General features: G+C 47.2%; 1 protein-coding gene across 2 annotated transcripts; it reads right to left on the bottom strand.

Annotated features, from left to right (window-relative positions):
- Positions 1-485: 485 nt before the first annotated feature.
- LOC123157387 (uncharacterized) lies at positions 486-4,610 on the bottom strand. Of its 2 annotated transcripts, none has more exons than XM_044575663.1 (7): positions 4,026-4,610; positions 2,454-2,556; positions 1,995-2,091; positions 1,530-1,891; positions 1,177-1,445; positions 984-1,016; positions 486-883 (listed from the first exon to the last, which is right to left on the bottom strand). In XM_044575663.1, exons 4-7 carry the CDS (start codon positions 1,717-1,719, stop codon positions 794-796), a joined length of 582 nt encoding a protein of 193 aa, XP_044431598.1. In that variant the 5' UTR covers positions 1,720-1,891; positions 1,995-2,091; positions 2,454-2,556; positions 4,026-4,610; the 3' UTR covers positions 486-793. The 2 variants fall into 2 exon arrangements, with proteins under 2 accessions (XP_044431598.1, XP_044431599.1); XM_044575664.1 differs by having other exon boundaries at positions 2,454-2,533.
- Positions 4,611-18,785: the final 14,175 nt, after the last annotated feature.

Here is an 18,785-nt window from a genome sequence, read left to right as displayed (position 1 = left end):
GTATCCATTTCTAATTAAGCTCGGTAATGACCTGAACGCCTATTGAAATCTTCAAGGGTACAGACTGAATTCCTTTCTAGAGAAGATCAAGAGGGACGTATCCTGGCTCCAATTTTTACAGAATGGATGAAACCCAAGAGAGTATCGGTGCAAACAATCAGACCAGCTGAGTGAGTGACAGGATATCGTCATCAACCAAAATTATTCCCAGGATCCACAACAAACCACAGCATACAGCAGCAAGAAAGAAACTATCCTATCTAGTACTCAGCCTGCTGGCTGGTCTCAAGGTACAAGCAGCCATTCCGGCACCTCACGACCGCTCAAGGTACAAGCAGAGTGGTGAAGAAACCTGCTGCTTGGAGGCAGCGGCACCAAGCTTTAGGTCGAGGCGTGTCACAGGTGCTCGATTCGAGCCATCAACTGCATTATTCCTCGAGCGGATTGAGTGATACTACTTAATAAAGCAGTGTGTGTAAATGTGCATATCCATTCACCATTCATATCATAAGACCATAAGCTTCCAGCAAAATGTGCCATGGTGTTAAATGAAAGGTCAAGCTAATTACAGCACTGTAGCAAAACCGGCAAGCCAACAGGTCGGAGGAGCGAGCGCTATTCCCATTCACGGGGCAGTTAGGCAGAAGATAGAAGCTGCTCCATCCAAATGGTTCAATCTACTCTACTCTCGACGCACTTAATATGACCGCCTATGCTTCGCAGTTCTGGAAAAATTACAGAACTCTTGTTGCGGGGTCACTGCTACACCGAAAGTACTGTATGATGTTTCACTTCATTCTCGAGGGTAATCAGCTGCTAGCCTCTTGATCTTTTCGACGCAATCCTTATCTAGACGAGGCGTGATCCTTCTTTTCTCATTTCCCTGGAATTCAAGAAATGCAAGAGATGAAAGATCAGTGGTGCTCCATGATGACTTTGATAAAATTATGATATAAAATCTTATTTTTAGATATGGGCCCGACCGTGACGGCTTTCACTAGGTTTCTCCACTTATCCTGAAAGATTAAACAAAACATAAAATTAACATCTTTTACAATAAAATATATATAGATAAATAAAAGATTGAAAGACAAAGTGTGAAATACAAAAAAACACTTAGCAGAGAGAGCATGTAATGCTTGTGCTTTAGTGCAATTAATCACCAATTGACTATACCTTAAGATGCACCGCTGTTCGAACTGATATTGGAAACCTTTCATTCTTCAACTTAGTCCATGGTCCAACCCCATATACAGATACGCCATCCACTAGTTCTTTCACCTCTTCAGATGTCCAATGGTCATTGTTTCTTTTGCTTCGATGTGTTTGGCCTTCACTTGCATGCAAGTCCCGGGAGCATGGTGCTATGTTTATCCACCATGTTCCTCTTTCACGCCCACTTCTCACACGACGTCCATGCCTCCAACCACTATTTGGTATGTAATCTGAAGCACATAGCATATGTGTTTAACTACTTGAGACAATGACAAATGGTACATTGAAGCAAATGGAGCCTTCATAATTCATACCTAGTAGATCACAGGTCCCCTTCTCTGGTGGTGTGGCGGTGGCCGCAAGCCTTCTGCTTCTCCGGTGACAAGGCGGCGGGTACAATATGGCCCCTCTTCCCTCTCTCATCTCCTCCTCTTCTCCTCCGGTGTTGAGAGTTGTGGTGGCAGGGGCCTCCTCTTTCTCGGGCATAGGTGTTTGTATTGTCATGCCATGATCACTAGTTGGTGAATAAAATTTGCGTTCATTCTGCAATGATGAAACATATTTTCAATGCCATTTGCCACGTTCATTTGTTTTGCAAGTTTGTACTTTTGGATGTGCGAAAATCTTGCCTCATGTGTTAGATTCGCTTCCTTTATGTAAGTAGGAATGAATTCACCTGCATGGAATCATACATTATTTGTTTTCAATGTCGAACCATGGATAAATTGCTTGCTTGTGTAACAAAGTTTGGAATAGACCACAACAATTAAACATCATACCTTTCAGCCATCTGTCCAAATCATGGGGTCCTTCCAAGAGTGCTTGAAAGTCCATGGTGCCATAATCCACATATGTTAAGTGAACTTTAATCTCCGCCTACCATCAAGAACAATGAAATATATGTTGTTATTGTCTCGGGATTTCGACGAGCCTGTTGAGAACTCTATATCCAAGTCAGATTTGATAAGATCTAAAGAGTGGGGATCGTATATGAACTATGCTTGTTGGCATATATTACATCCAGTTAAAATGAAGCTTGAATAAACCATGGAGTATGCTTCAATACTTTTTATTGACCATTTTGGTTGTGCTTATACTCTTCTTTCAGATAACTTGCGATTTATAGTTTAGATATATAGGCAGGCTCCACTTTTATATTGAAATATTGAAATGAAACCAAGCATCCAACTAGTCTCGTCTCTGACATAGATATGTGAACTGATGAACAAAGTGAATACCTGTTGGCTTGGAAGTGGATCGGCCAAGATGGGCGCCCAAATGTCAACTTGTTCCATTGTGTCTGTGAGCAGCTACCACACTTCACTTGTCCAATGTAGGAAACTAAAATCACGGCTAGAGTCAATGTGTTTATTAATCTACATACTGTAAATGGATTGATGAAAAAAAATACTTGTTACATCAAGTAATATATACTCCCTCTGTCTGGAAATGCTTGTTGGAGAAATGGATGTATCTAAAAGTATTTTAGTTCTATATACATCCATTTTTATCCATTTCTCTGACAAGTATTTTTGGATGAAAGGAGTACTTTACATGCATGCACGATAAATCCAGGTACATACTTCATTTTTATATTTAATTATTTATATTTATTTGTTTTTTTTGTATCGCTGATAAAAAAATATAATAGATGCATGTGTATGCACTGCACAGTCAATCATCTCACCTAGCAGGATGGTACACTGCAGTGCAAACTATTCTACTCTTTTTTGTAGCATGCAAACAATTCTACTACCTCCATAGTAGCCGGCGTTTTGAATCTCCATCACCAGTATGATGCACTGGCTGAGCTTCTTGGAGGCCAAAGGGGATTGCGACCTCCGCTTCTAAAAATGCAAATGCTAAAACTAGTATAAAATTAAGTCACTTATTTTGAAACGGATGGAGTAGTATTTTTACTAGAGCTACCTCGAAAAAAAAACCAGAGCTACCTCGACGCCTCGCGTGAGACCAAGCAGTCCAGCTTCAGGCGCAGTGCACTATCACCAGCTGTACACCATCACCTCGTGTCATTCTGGCCGACGCGTGGTTACAGGGAGGTCCACTAAAATATACTCCCTCCGTCCGAAAATATTTGTCATGAAAATGGATAAAAAAGGATGTATTTAAAATTAAAATACGTCTAGATATTTCCGGATGGAGGGAGTATGACTAAGACAAATGTAGAGCATTCCATGAATGGATCTTGCAAGTTCTACATCTGAAAATTTCGTTCTCCACAGAGCATCGGTCTTCAAATTCCTCTATTGCTAGCCCTCCTAGAATCACCCATTCTGTCATTCACTAGCTCTGTTACCATCCATGGCTGCTAGAGGTGAGGAAGAGAGAGAGTGAGGTTGTGCTTGGGAGGGGAACGTGTGTGTGAGAAAAGGTTAGCCGTATGATTTTACGGTATGTTCGATTGTCGTGTAACTTTAGTTTCTTTTCTCTCATTCGGGTGTGTATTTAGTCGCACGTATTTTCATGCACATTTTATCTTCAGATTTTTAAAAATTGCCACTCCTAGTCCTAGTTGCTCGTCACGCTCTGCCACTGCACAGATGTATGCGTGCAACAAATTAACTGCCCAAGCTAACTAAGCGACACTACATAAGCCAGTCCAGCTAGCTAGCTAGCAATCAGATCAACTACTATAGTACTACAACTACAAGGTAAATGAAGAAGTTGGTCTCTGATCTGCAGCTACATATATCCATACTAACTGTTTTTTTAACTCTATATATCCATACTAAGTAGCTAGTACGTATGGTACTAATGAACTCTGGACATAGGCCGGATGAATAACGTACCTGTGTGCTGTGTGCAACCGCGCGCGCAGGGGCCGCCGTGCCGGCGGCTGTCTCCGCGCGACGGATGTCGGACTAGTATGCCGCCGTCCAAGATCGTAGTTGCAGACGACCGGAGCAGAGCCGGCCGGCGGCCCCTGCTTGGAGACACGCGGCTATGGACCCCGTTCCTCGACCTCTGCTCGGTGTCCTTTAAATTTATATGCATTGCCAAGCTAGCAACTTCGGGGAAGCTGCCCGGCCCCCGATTAGCTCACACCGAGCTCGATCGAGCTACTACGTTCCACGAAAACTAAACCTTCTTTTTATTACCTCCGATCCATGGATAAATGACATGATGCGATGTGAGTTTGGACTCGCAACTTCCACGAAGCTTCCTCCTCCCAAACATGAACCGGCATGGCACAATCCCCTCTTCATTTCTAGCACTACTCTAGCTACACGCCATTGATGCGGGTGCAGGCGGGTCACAGGCTAACAGGCTCACAGCCAGCCATTGATGTGGGCAGTTTCCTCCTCCCCGAATATGAACCGGCATGGCACAGCCCACTGTTCATTTCTAGCTAGCACTATATATGCAGGGCTGGCACACTCTAGCTACGCGCCATTGATGCGGGTGCAGGCCGGTCACAGCCATGGATCGGGTCGTATGGCTGGCCTCCACTCTCCACCACCAACGGCTCCAGTCAGGCTCAGGCGTGAAGTGATGATGGACCGTCCTTTTTCACTAGTTTGTGCAAACCGGTAGTGCAGGCTCATGGCTGTGCCTTTGGCTTAAAATGGTGACTGGGAAGCTTCACAGTGATACATCCTAGTCGACCGTTGCATCGCTTTTTGCCTGAACAAGGGCACAGACTCGAAGCTGGGCCTTTAGCTTAAAATGAGTATGTCCATCTATTTATCCTTCTATTTGCTATCCCAAGGAACCTAACCCATGTGATGTGAAGCAGACGCAAGGCTAGCTTAGTCATGCCCACTGGCTTGCAGCGAAATTAAACTGGGCGGCAGTGTTCTAGAGTTCATTTCAACTTTTGGCCGGTGTGGTAGCTAGAGAACTTACCGCAAGAGTGCAGTAATGTTGTTACAAAGCATAACAATTTTCAGGTTTCAGCACGAAGTAGAAAGGCAGGTGCATATATGGGTCACATGACATGATCACAAACAAATTCTTAGTAGTGGGGCATGCTACTGTTCCCAACGGCGAATTAATATATGTTCCATTTTCCAAATTTGAAAGAATATGGTTCGAGGTTACAAAGTGCATTATTACACGTTGTAGTCGGATCGTCAGATGCATCTAAACCTAAATCGATTGTGTGTTTCTCATCAAAAGATTGGGATACCCATAGTGCTATCACACACCCTTCCTCAAGGTTTGGTGGGTGGGTCGGTGTAGTTCTTGGTGAAAGCTTGAGTTTGTCCACGGGGGTGGAAGTTGGGGAAGGCGGTTGATGCTCGCGAAGATGGCGCCCAAGCGGTTCCTTTCCCTCCTTGCGACCTTACATGCGTTTTCGAATTAGTCACTTCTCACTCCAGACCGCGGGCATGTTTAGTGGTGGAGGTCAGCTTTTATCGACGTCGGTGTTGGAGCTTCTCAGCAAGTTGCAGTGTTGGGTTGCCAGTGTTGCCCTTTCCCCCCTTCTCACAGGAGGGGTTTTTCAAGTTAAAATCCATTTGCCCCATGTGTTGATTTGACCTTCTTCATTTTCTTGCTTGTCGCATCTCTGCATCATTGTGATGCACAGAACCTTTTTTTATTATAGTTGATGTAAGGCAACAAGTCGAAAGACATCAACAAGTACACTACAAAGCATAAATAATCATGATCGAACCATTACATGATATGAAATTAACATCTACAACTAAATTGACTTCTTCCACAACAACGCCTCCAAGAAAGAATAAACGCCCTCGTGCCGCTGTTGCCACGTCTGGTCGGAGATGTTCTGGACAAGGATTTTTACAATGATTGCCGAGACCAGTGGCGGAGCTAGGATCAAGCCACGACCCGGGCAAGCCCCTGGCCAATCACTTGGTATAGTGCTAAACAGTGTAAAATCCACTACAGTAAACGAAGGAGCCAAGCCTCAGGACCCAGGCCACCGCCCGAGCAGCCTGGGGCTTGTCTCCGCCACTGGCCGAGACCAACCAATGGAGGCCAGTATACAACAACAAGGAGACAACACCTTCAACAAGGTAACACCTACGCCTTGAGCAAGGAGATAACACCCTCAACAGCAAGAAGTACATCACTGTTGAGCCTGACCAGTAAAGGGCAGGACAAGGTTTTCACCCCAGACATGAAGCGGTGCTCCCGTCACCATCTTGATGTTGGATCTTCCGATAGTCGCACCAGTTAGTACTAAACGTCATACCAAAAAAGCGCTAGCGTATTGATGGGACTTCTTCCCACCTTCGAACATCGCCATGACCATCGGGAAGTCGTCCATGTCGTGGCGGGGATGCGGCCGCTGCCACTCTGCACCACTGCGCGTCGACCTGCATCATCCACCATGCCACTGCCATGGTGCTAGATAATGAGAGGGAATCGTCGGTGTGTGACCCTGCGTTGACTAAAATCTTCCTTCTAGGACACAGGCCTGCACGGTCCTAGATCCGGCCTGACGACAGCTGGAAAATTCCTTTTGCACCATCAGTGGGCGTCCACATCGCCGCATCTGACCGCCCCTTGCACCGCTGCGACTAGCCCCATGACCCTTAACCTCCTTGTTGCGGTTGTCTAGAGCCACCACCCTTGTCGTAAAGACCAGCAGAGTCCGTCGATCTGAACACTGCTGCCAGTGTCGGTACGTCCAACAGAGGCCGCATGTACCTGGGAGAGACTTGTATTCCCCCTTTTTGTTTTTGGAGAACACGTCTGGTTCGTGATCTCCCCCATATTACAAGACCTTGTTACTCTGGTTTCATTCTGATAAGCCCCCCTTTTAGTCTAAAAAAACTAGAGCGGTGGACCACATTATTTGCATGGATGAGCCAATTCACGAGAGCCTGCCTTTTAATTGGAAACCTTTTACCGACCAACCACATCAATTGGATAATGTTATTATCACTTATATCCAGCCAAATGACAGTCTGATTAAAACATGCACCGGTATTGGCAGGAAGGAACGTGCGTGTGTTGGTCAGGCGTTATGAGGGACCGGTCGAACGTGCAAAACAGAGGATGGTGAAAACACATGAATTTGCATAATTGCGTGTTTGATTTGCAAGAATAGGAAAACACGGGAATCCTAAAAGGCATAGTCAAATTAAGGTTAAAATATATGCAAATTTAATATTAAGTTAATACTATGTTAGTTACAACATTTTAGGAATGTCAACGAGAGGTTAGAGTGGATCATAAAATTCCTTTGTTGTTCTTTAAACCAAAGGAAAATTTCCGCTTTCTCTCTGTGGTCCTTTCTTTTGCATCAAATATATGAATAGCGTAATCATTGTAAATTTTTCTATTCATGCATTCTTCCTCCATTTCCCTATGTATTAAAGAGGTCCCAAATTTGTGAAAACGGGTGCGGAATCATTGGTTGTACCTTTACCTTAAAATGGTTACTTGGAAACTTCAACACGTAACGCCCCATCACTTTCACCCGCTTTTGTTCAAAGAAGGGCAAAGACTCATGGCTAGGACTTTAGCTTAAAATGTCCATCCACATGGTTGTGTTTTTCATTCCAAGGACTCTTGCTAGCGCAACCCATGTGACGTGAATCAACGCAATACTAGCTAGTACACTTATTTTGCAGCCAAAGATGGACGGCAGTGTTCTAGAATTTGTTGCATATTTTGGGGAAATTTCACTACAAGTGTGACATGATCACAAAGTAATAATTTTTAGGGGAACATAGTAATGGTAATGCACCGAGCAACCTCGCTTGTTTTGACTCCCCGGGCACAAGTCAACGTATCTTCACGCCATGAAATACCTCCCCCAACCTTCTCAAACCACACTTCGTCCCTGCACATTCAAGTTTCAAAAGACAAAAAAAAAACAGCTCTATTAACCCAAATTACAAAAAACAATTGGCATGAAAAAAATTTATTATGTACGGTGAGTTTGTTAAAGTTGTGCTACAAAATAATGGATACATTTGATGCATTAGCACTCGGCTCAATTCCGTAAAGGTTAGAAGGTAATGAGGAAATCCAAGCCAATTACTAGTAGTACCTATTTTCGGGTGTTGCTACCTGAGGGAGCAAAATCCGGTAGATCTCGAGGTAGGGATCAAGCTAAGTGTCTTGAAGCGATGGTAATAAGAACACCCAATTTTACCTAGGTTTGAGCTCTCCAAGGAGATAACACCCTATGTCCTGCTTGTGTTTATTGTATTGGGGTATAATACAAAATACAGGTATCTAATACGAGATTGTTTTGTGTAGAGTATGATCAATCGACTAACCTAGCCCTGGTTTATATAAGTTACCAGAGACCTAGGATAACATGAGTTCTAGCCGGCTACGTCATTGGAGAGGAGTCCTCCACGACTTAGAGTCCTTGTCTTGAAGGCTAAGGCTTATTGATTGTCCTTGTATATCGCAATAGGCCTTCTTAGTATGGCCCCTTGATGAACCGCCAAGGGGGGCTCGCCGGCCCGGCCCACCTGGCTGAGAGACAACCTGATGAGTGAACCCTAATCCTGGACACCATTGGTAGCTCCTGAATCGGTCTTCAAGTCGGGCACGCTCTTCGGTTCTTCCTAAGTGTTGTACGTCTTCGGTCGTCGGTCTTGAAAGCTGGTTCGACAATTGTTCCCATCTCTGATCTCGAGGATCGCTGAGGTGTATCTGAAGAGTTCACACGTCGGGCATCCCAGGAGTCCCTTCTAGCTAGGTTCCCTTAGCCTTTATCAGACATCTGGCAATTTTCACGCCACACCTCGGGTTAAAGTTTTTCCTGCGCGGTAGTGTCTTTTAGCAGCCGAGCACCAATGTCGGACCGCATCCGAGCTGTCATAGACCACCTCTGTCTTGAAAATTTTGAAGGAGCTTCGTGGAGCTATACGCCGGAAAATTACAGCCAACTGGTCTTCAGGCCGGGCTGGTTCCGAAGTGCCGCATACCACCTCGGTCTTGAGTTGTCGATGTAGATGGTTAGCCTCCTGGCGAGATTTTTTTTCCGCCAAACTGGTTTCCGCTTGGAAGCATGTGGCTCTCTCAGTGGCAATTGCTTGCGAGGGTTGGTGTTGGTCGCTCCCTTTGTTGCTAGTGGTCGCATCTGATCAGATTAGCGAATGTCTCTATCAGTGTTTGATTTGGAAGGATTTCTCCTTTAGATCTAACCGTGGCGACACCGGCGGGTCACTTGAGCTGCGGATTGCGGTGGACTTCAAAGTCTTCGTGATGGTGAGGGTTCTTCTATTCAGATCCAGTGGCTAATGTCGGGAACTCATCTAACAAGGTTGTGGGTAGAGTCGAAGGTTCCACTGTGAGTTTTGGCGGCTCTCGCTCCGGTCAATTTGCCTTCGACTATGAGATGCAATCTATGGAGGAAAGCTTGAAGTAGAGGGTATGGTTATATAACGGCGGCGGTGGGATTTCTAGTAATGCATGTAGTTGTTGGGATCATGAATAAGTGGTGGTGACTACACATGATTAACTTTAGTTTTGTGGTGCTTCTCGAGTACTGGTCTGAAGCTCCGAGGGGAAGACCCTAGGCCTGACCCGAGTTGGTTACACGTGACAATGACGATGTTCTTGCATTGTTACATTATTGAAGACATTGCTCGGATATGGCCAGAATTGTTCTTCAGGGAGAAAATCTAGAGTCTGGCATTAGGTGGTTGGATCCTATGATGATGGTGTTTGCGCGGTGTTCCTAGAGGCGTTGTCATTAAAGAACCTTCCGTGTTGTCCTTGTGGTGTGAAGAGATAGTTGGTGCGAATATGATAGTTGTTGCAATTTGTCGATTGCTTCGAGATTTTTTCATTTTTCCTCTCCAAGGTATACCTTTGGTCCGGCTTTGCTTTATTGCTGGTGTGTTTATCTCTCTCTCTCTCTCTCTCTCTCTCTCTCTCTCTTTGTGTGTGTGTGTTGTGGTGTTGAATGTGTGTATTTTATCTATGCAGAAGCCGGTTGTGTGCTCATTGCAGTTGTATCCTCTTAATGCTTCATTTTAAGTCAAATAAAATTCAACCTTTGCTCAAAAAAATAAAAATAAATCAGAGCATGCGGTACAATGACTGAAACACCACTAGAGAAGATGGTAACGAGAGAAAGTTAATAAGTTTTCTTTGAGCGTATATGCTTTTGCTCACTGGTCAATTTTTATATTCATCTAGATTCGAAATAACTAACAATGGTTTTTCACTTCTGATTGATGAGCACAAAAGTGAGCTCGGTGGAGTGCTGAGCCGTGGAAAGTGATAATTATACCCTAAAACCTAAAAAGTACGCACGCGCTATCTGGAGAGAATGAGCGGCTGCTTCCTGGCCATTCGATTGCGTCATGATCGAGCCGTGCGAGCGCCAGGTGTCGCCTGGTCGGGAGGCCTCCCACCGCGCGGTTGTGTCGTTATCCAGACGATGGGGACCCACATGTAAGCGTGTAGAGGAGATCATGAGCGGCGATTTCGAAACGCGAGCCGTTTTCTCCCCCATTTCTTCCGCTCTCCATGGCATTCCAGTTCCTCTCCCCCTTTTCGCTCTCGCTCTCGCCCCGCAACTGCGGCGGAATCGCGCCGCGGCTCTCAAATCGCCGGCGGATTCGTTGCTGGACCGCAGGGTGGATTCGCTGCTGGTCCTCGCCGGTGTTGCAGGTACCTACTATTGTCCTCCCTTTCTCTGTCTCGTCGCCGGGGGTCTAGGTCGTCTCGAGGTCATTGGTGGCGGTGGGGATTCATGGTGGGAGGGTGCGTTGGTGTCGGTGGAGTGGTTGTTGGGATTTGCAGTCGATGCAGTCGTCCGCGAAGGCCTTCTGTTGTCCTCCCCCTCTCTGTCTCATCACCGGGGATGAGGCCGTGGCTAGGTTGACAGTGGCGGATCTGGCGGGCTGCATAGGGTCCCTTTTCTCGCCCCTTTCTGTGCTTGCTTCGATTTTATGCGGTTGTAAGGGGTAGTGATGGTGGGGATTCATTACTGAGTGTTTTGTTGGTCATGGCCGAGTGGTGCTTGGGATTTTTGCGGTTTGAGGTACGTGTGCGCCCAATATACCATGTGTCTGGTCCTTGCTGCGGTTTGTTTTTGGTAGATAATGTCCTAGATGTGTTCAATGCAATGGCTGGTTGAACTAGTTTTTGGTTTAGTTGCACAAAATTCTACCCAGTTGGTTGCATCCCTTTTTTAGTTGGTTGTTCACATGTTCTGCACTTTGCATTAGTTGTCATGCTTAGTTGGCTTCCTATTTGTACTAGGTTGGTTGTCTATATGTTGTTCAGTTGCACAAGTTGGTAGAGATTTAGGTAGAAATTTTCTATTAGTTACACAAAATTCTATCTAGTTGGCTTCATTCATATGGCAGTTGGCTGTCCTTATGTTCTGCAGTTGCACCAGTTTGTGCTAGTTGGGTGTCTACACACTGTTCACTTGCACAAGTTGCCTGCTCAGTTGGCCGCATCAGTTTTACTAGTGGTTGTCCATATGGTCTACACTTGCACTACTTGTCCTGCTTAGTTGGTTTGCTGTTTTGCACTAGGTTGACTGTCTATATGTTGTTCATCCGCACAATTTGTCTGCTTAGTTAGCTGCATCCATATATTAGTTGGCTTTCCACATGTTTTGCATTGTACTAGGTTGGCTGCTAGGTTGTCATGCTTAGGTTTGCTTCCTGATTTGTACTAGGTTGTCTATATGCTGTTTGAGTTGCACAAGTTGCTCTGCTTCCGTGTTCGAGTTGCCCCTGTAGGTACCCTGCTGGTGCACCTAATTGTCCATATTCCAGTTGGCTTTACTAGTTGGCTTTTTGTTTGTCCCAGTTGCACAAATTATCATACTCAGCTGGCTGCCTTTAGTTAACTATTTTTCTGCCTAGTTAGTTCTTGCCTTAGTGAAACTTGTTGGCTTATAATCTGTCCACAAGGTTGACTACCAAGTTGGCTGCATCACTGTAGTAGTTGGTTGTCCACATGTTTTACAGTTTTTTGCACTAGGTGTCCTGCTTATGTATAGAGGTCTTCAGATCAAAGCAAGCTTTTATGTTTTCTCTAGTTCGTTTGCGCATCTTCTAACTATGTTTTCTTTTCTTGTATTTCCCCCATAGGCTAAAAATGGTTATAATAGGAGGAGATGTGGATGGCAATGAAGAATATGTATTTTCTCTTTTTTTTCTGTGTCTTTGAGTTATTTTCAACTTATCCATGTATGCTTATGTCCTTTTTTGATGTTTTTTGGTTGCTTAATTAGGGTTCTGGAAGTCAGTCCCTTCCCCGGAACTCGAAGCGTGCTGCTAATCGCCAGCCATGCCCTGCACGTAGTGTTCAACGGGGAGAGGAAGTTGAGGTAAGGGCATGTTGATGACACAAGCACCTTATTTTTGTTTTGTTTGGGTCATATAATAACTTTTTGGCCCATGCCCATGTTTTTTTATTTTCTTAGGATGTTGATCAGTTCCGGGTTGTAAATGTTGAAAATATGCCCTAGAGGCAATAATAAAATGGTTAGTATTATATTTCCTTGTTCATGATGATTGTCTATTGTTCATGCTATAATTGTATTGATCGGAAACAGTAATACATGTGTGAATACATAGACCACAACAAGTCCCTAGTGAGCCTCTAGTTGACTAGCTCGTTTATCAACAGATGGTCATGGTTTCCTGACCATGGACATTGGATGTCATTGATAACAGGATAACATCATTGGGAGAATGATGTGATGGACAAGACCCAATCCTAAGCATAGCACAAGATTGTGTAGTTCGTTTGCTAGAGCTTTTCTAATGTCAAGTATCATTTCCTTAGACCATGAGATTGTGTAACTCCCGGATACCGTAGGAGTGCTTTGGGTGTACCAAACGTCACAACGTAACTGGGTGACTATAAAAGTGCACTACAGGTATATCCGAAAGTGTCTGTTGGGTTGGCACGAATCGAGACTGGGATTTGTCACTCCGTATGACAGAGAGGTATCTCTGGGCCCACTCGGTAATGCATCATCATAATGAGCTCAATATGACTAAGTGGTTAGTCACGAGATCATGCATTATGTAACGAGTAAAGTGATTTGCTGGTAACGAGATTGAACGAGGTATTGGGATACCGACGATCTGATCTCGGGCAAGTAACGTACCGATTGACAAAGGGAATTGTGTACATGATTACTTGAATCCTCGACATCGTGGTTCATCCGATGAGATCATCATGGAACATGTGGGAGACAACATGGGTATCCAGATCCCGCTATTGGTTATTGGCCGGAGAGCTGTCTCGGTCATGTCTGCGTGATTCCCGAACCCGTAGGGTATACACACTTAAGCTTCGTTGACGCTAGGGTTATTAGGAAGACTTGTAAGTGATTACCGAATGTTGTTCGGAGTCCCGGATGAGATCCCAGACATCACGAGGAGTTCCGGAATGGTCCGGAGGTGAAGATTTATATATGGGAAGTTGTCATACGGTCACCGGAAAAGTTCGGGGGCATACCGGTATTGTATCGGGGCCAACAGAGGGGTTCCGGGGGTCCACCGGGAGGGGCCACCTCTCTCGGAGGGCCTCATGGGCCATAGTGGGAAGGGAACCAGCCCTTGGAGGGCTGGGCACATTCCCCCCCTTGGGCCCATGCGCCTAGGGTTTGGGGGGGACCCTAAAGGGGGCGCCCCCTTGCTTGGGGGGCAAGCACCCTCCCCTTGGCCGCCGCCCCCCCTCTAGATCTCATCTAAAGGGGGCCGGCCCCCTTCCCCCTCCTCCTATAAATAGAGGGCGAGGGGAGGGCTGCACCACCACATCCAAGGCGCAGCCCCTCCCCTCCCCAACACCTCTCCTCCTCCGTAAGAGCTTGGCGAAGCCCTGCCGGAGTACTGCCTCTCCATCACCACCACGCTGTCGTGCTGCTGTTGGAGCCCTCTTCGTCAACCTCTCCTTCCCCCTTGCTGGATCAAGAAGGAGGAGATGTCTCCGCTCCGTACGTGTGTTGAACGCCGAGGTGCCGTCCGTTCGGCGCTAGGATCATCGGTGATTTGGATCACCACGAGTACGACTCCATCAACCCCGTTCGCTTGAACGCTTCCGCTCGCAATCTACAAGGGTATGTAGATGAACTCCTCTCTCTCTCGTTGCTAGATGACTCCATAGATTGATCTTGGTGATGCATAGAAAATTTTAAATTTCTGCTACGATCCCCAACAGTGGCATCATGAGCTAGGTCTATGCATAGTTTCTATGCACGAGTAGAACACAATTTTGTTGTGGGCGTAGATTTTGTCAATTTACTTGCCACTACTAGTCTTATCTTGTTTCGGCGGCATTGTGGGATGAAGCGGCCCGGACCGACCTTACACGTACGCTTACGTGAGACAGGTTCCACCGACTGACATGCACTAGTTGCATAAGGTGGCTAGCGGGTGTCTGTCTCTCCCACCTTAGTCGGATCGGATTCGATGAGAAGGGTCCTTATGAAGGGTAAATAGAAATTGGCATATCACATTGTGGTTTTGACGTAGGTAAGAAACGTTCTTGCTAGAACCCTTTGCAACCACGTAAAAAATATGCAACAACAATTAGAGGACGTCTAACTTGTTTTTGCAGCATATGCCTTGTGATGTGATATGGCCAAAAGGATGTGATGAATGATATATATGTGATGTATGAGATTGATCATGTTCTTGTAATAGAAATCACGACTTGCATGTCGATGAGTATGACAACCGGCATGAGCCATAGGAGTTGTCTTAATTATTGTATGACCTGCGTGTCATTGAATAACGCCATGCAATTTCTTTACTTTATTGCTAAACCGTTAGCCATAGTAGTAGAAGTAATCGTTGGCGTGACAACTTCATGAAGACACGATGATGGAGATCATGATGATGGAGATCATGGTGTCATGCCGGTGACGATGATGATCATGGCGCCCCGAAGATGGAGATCAAAAGGAGCAAAATGATATTGGCCATATCATGTCACTATTTGATTGCATGCGATGTTTATCATGTTTTTGCATCTTTTGCTTAGAACGACAATAGTAAATAAGATGATCCCTCATAATAATTTCAAGAAAGTGTTCCCCCTAATTGTGCGCCGTTGCGAAAGTTCGTTGTTTCGAAGCACCACGTGATGCGGGTGTGATAGATTCTAACGTTCACATACAACGGGTGTAAGATAGATTTACACATGCAAAAACACTTAGGTTGACTTGACGAGCCTGACATGTACAGACATGGCCTCGGAACACAAGAGACCGAAAGGTCGAACATGAGTCGTATAGAAGATACGATCAACATGAAGATGTTCACCGATGATGACTAGTCCGTCTCACGTGATGATCGGACACGGCCTAGTTGACTCGGATCATGGATCACTTAGATGACTAGAGGGATGTCTATCTGAGTGGGAGTTCATTAAATAATTTGATTAGATGAACTTAATTATCATGAACTTAGTCTAAAACTTTTGCAATATGTCTTGTAGATCAAATGGGCCACGCTAATGTTGCCCTCAACTTCAACGCGTTCCTAGAGAAAACCAAGCTGAAAGACGATGGCAGCAACTATACGGACTGGGTCTGGAACTTGAGGATCATCCTCATAGGTGCCAAAAGAGCATATGTCCTAGATGCACCGCTAGGTGAAGTACCGCTAGGTGCTTCATAATGGAAGTGTTTCACCCCAAGTGGCTGGCCAATCCAGTCCTCGTCCTGAAGAAGAACAAGACCTGGCGCATGTGTATCGACTACACGAGCCTCAACAAGGCCTGTCCCAAGGACCCGTTCGCTATCCCGCGGATCCACCAAGTCATCAACTCGACCACCGGGTGCGAGCTCCTATCCTTCCTGGACGCTTACTCCGGCTACCAGCAGATCAAGCTGGACCTGACCGACGCCCTGAAGACATCCTTCATCACGCCCTTTGGGGCGTATTGCTACATCACCATGTCATTTGGCTTGAAGAACACCGGCTCCACCTTCCAACACTGCATGCAGAAATGCCTGCTGCCGCAACTCGGCCGCAATATCCACGTTTACGTGGATGACATCGTGGTGAAGACCAAGCAGCACCTCACACTCCTCGACGACTTGAGTGAAACATTTGCCAACCTCCGCGAATACAAGGTCAAGCTTAACCCGGAAAAATGCGTTTTCGGCGTCCTGGCCGGAAAGCTACTCGGCTTCCTCGTCTCGGAACGTGGCATTGAGGCGAACTCGGAGAAGATCAAGGCCATCGAGTGCATGCGCAAGCCGGCTCGGCTGCGCGATGTCCAGAAGTTCATCAACTGCTTGGCCTCGGTCAACCGGTTTCTAAGCCGGCTGGGCGAGAGGGCGCTACCCCTGTACCAGTTGATGAAGAAGACGAAGTCGTTCGAGTGGAACGACCAGGCAGAAAAGGCCTTCCAAGACCTCAAGCGTATGCTCTCCATCGTACCAGTCCTGGACGCGCTGACCGACAAGGAGCCGTTGTTACTCTACATAGCCGCGACCTCATGGGCGGTCAGCACGGTGCTGGTGGTCGAGTGACCAGAGAAGGGCAAGATCCAAGCCGTCCAGCGTCCGGTCTACTACCCGAGAGAAGTGCTCTCCAACTCCAAGAAGAACTACCCGCACTACCAGAAGATGTGTTACAGCGTGTACTTTACTGCCAAGAAGCTGAAGTAGTACTTCCAAGAGCACGTCATCACCATGGTCAGCATGGCCCCTATCGGAGAAATCATCGGGTGCCGGGATGCCTCTGGCCGGGTCGCCAAGTGGGCGCTCCAGCTGGACGGCCACACCATCCTCTACGAGCCCCGCACCACAATCAAGTCTCAGGCTCTGGCCAACTTTCTCGTCGACTGGACCGAGACCCAGTACTTACGGCCGCCGCTAGACTCGATGCATTGGCGCATGCATTTCGACGGGTCCAAGACACGACTCGACCTAGGGGCCGGCATCGTGCTGTCGTCCCCAAAGGGCGATCGACTCCGCTACGCACTCCAGATCCACTTCGCCGCCTCCAACAACATCACCTAGTATGAAGCCCTTGTGCACGGCCTCCGGCTTGCCAAGGAACTTGGCATCCGGCGCATCCTATGCTACAGCGACTCGGACCTAGTGGGGCAGCGGTGATATGGTGAGTGGGACGCCCGCAACTCCAACATGGCAAGCTACCGCTTCCTCGTCCAGAAGCTGTACGGGTCCTTTGAGGGCTGCGAGTTTCTCCACGTCCCTCATGCGGAGAACGAAGCGGTCGACACACTCGCCAAGATCGCCTCATCCCAGCAGTCCATCCCGTCCGGCGTCTCCCTCGAGCACCTACGCAAGCCGTACGTCAAGCTGTCGCCGGACTCTGAGTCCATTCACATCCCAGAAGACCCGACCGCATCTCAACCTGGCCCAGGGGCCACTGAACCCAGCCCGGGGACTTCCGAACCCGTCTCGGGGGCTGCTCACACTACAAAAAAAAGACACATCTATGACATTTTGGGCCGAACGAATTTTTTTCCTGTCATACATATGACACTTCTATGACGATAATTGTGACAGAACCCGGTATCATCATAGATGTGGTGGGCTCCTACTTCTATGACAAAAAATCATGACAGAAAATGGGCTTTTCGTCCTGGGCGGGCCGGAGACACAGCTGCATGACATTCTTTGGGCCGTCCATGACGGAAAAAACCATGGTAGAAGCGAGGGGGAGGAAAATTTCGGGGAGTTGCCGGTTACGGTGGGAGGTCGGGGGCCGAGCGATGCGCGTTTATCTCGTACACGTACGCGCGTGTGTGCGAGGCGTTGGCTCTAACTGAACCCGAGCGAGGCATTGGGCTCTAACTGAACCCGAGCGATTGCACTGTAGGCTGCGCGTTACTGAACCCGAGCGATCGATCGATGGCTATTAACTGAACCCGATGGAGCAATTCCTTCACTACTGCTGCTAACTGAAGCCGATCGATTGGATGAATAGTGAGCGTTGCCGGGGGGGGGGGGTGGATGAACAGTGAGCGGTGGCGTTGCCTCTGGATGAACAGGACCCCGTGGTGTGGAGGGCTGGATGAACAGTAGACGGTGGAGGGGTGGCCGTGGAGGGGTGGTTGAACATGATGTTGGGATCTATGGTAGGGTGCGTCGACTGCAAATTTAAATTTCCTACACGTAGAACAACCAAGAACATGCTACGGGAGATGGATCACAGTTCATTACCACTAGACGCGCAGTGCCGTGCAGCGGAAGAAGAGTTGGGGTAGCGCGTCCGCGTGGATCGTCTCCTCCTCGTCCGATCTCCCTCGAACAGCCGGTCGTCCGATCCCACGTACAAGTTCCCCGGAGCGGCGCAAGTGCACCGCCTCTAACGGTATCCGCGCGTGCAGGAGGAACACCGTGTGGCGAACTGCTAGGTCCGATCACACAGTCGGCGATGAGTGGAGGTGTATTCGCAACACATGCAAACCCTAGTCGCAGCGCCGAAGCGATCAACCAAATAAGTGCGCTGCACCTCCACCTTATATAGGCGTCCGTCGCGGGCTAAACACTTGGGCCTCGCATGGACCCTTAAGCCCACAAGTCGACTCGGCCACAATCCGAATACAGCTCGGATCACATCCGACCAGTGTCTTCGGATCCGACCTCGTAGGTTCCTTCCCTTAAGCGCGCGACCCCTTAGGCTCAAGTCAGCTTGGTCACAGTT

Source organism: Triticum aestivum, chromosome 7B (genome assembly GCF_018294505.1).
Source record: "Triticum aestivum cultivar Chinese Spring chromosome 7B, IWGSC CS RefSeq v2.1, whole genome shotgun sequence".
NCBI classification, from domain to species: domain Eukaryota; kingdom Viridiplantae; phylum Streptophyta; class Magnoliopsida; order Poales; family Poaceae; genus Triticum; species Triticum aestivum.
The sequence above is the reverse complement of the archived record's forward strand: the minus strand, read 5'-3'. Positions and strand labels throughout refer to the sequence as shown.

What these genes read in the sequence shown, in the direction of transcription:
- LOC123157387 (XM_044575663.1), bottom strand. Translation starts at nt 1,719, where the DNA reads ATGACAATACAAACACCTATGCCCGAGAAAGAGGAGGCCCCTGCCACC. An exon ending in GGGGACCTGTGATCTACTAG is followed by an intron (nt 1,446 to 1,529) that starts GTATGAATTATG and finishes TATGTGCTTCAG; the next exon opens with ATTACATACCAAATAGTGGT. An exon ending in ACCTAGTGAAAGCCGTCACG is followed by an intron (nt 884 to 983) that starts GTCGGGCCCATA and finishes CTTGAATTCCAG; the next exon opens with GGAAATGAGAAAAGAAGGAT.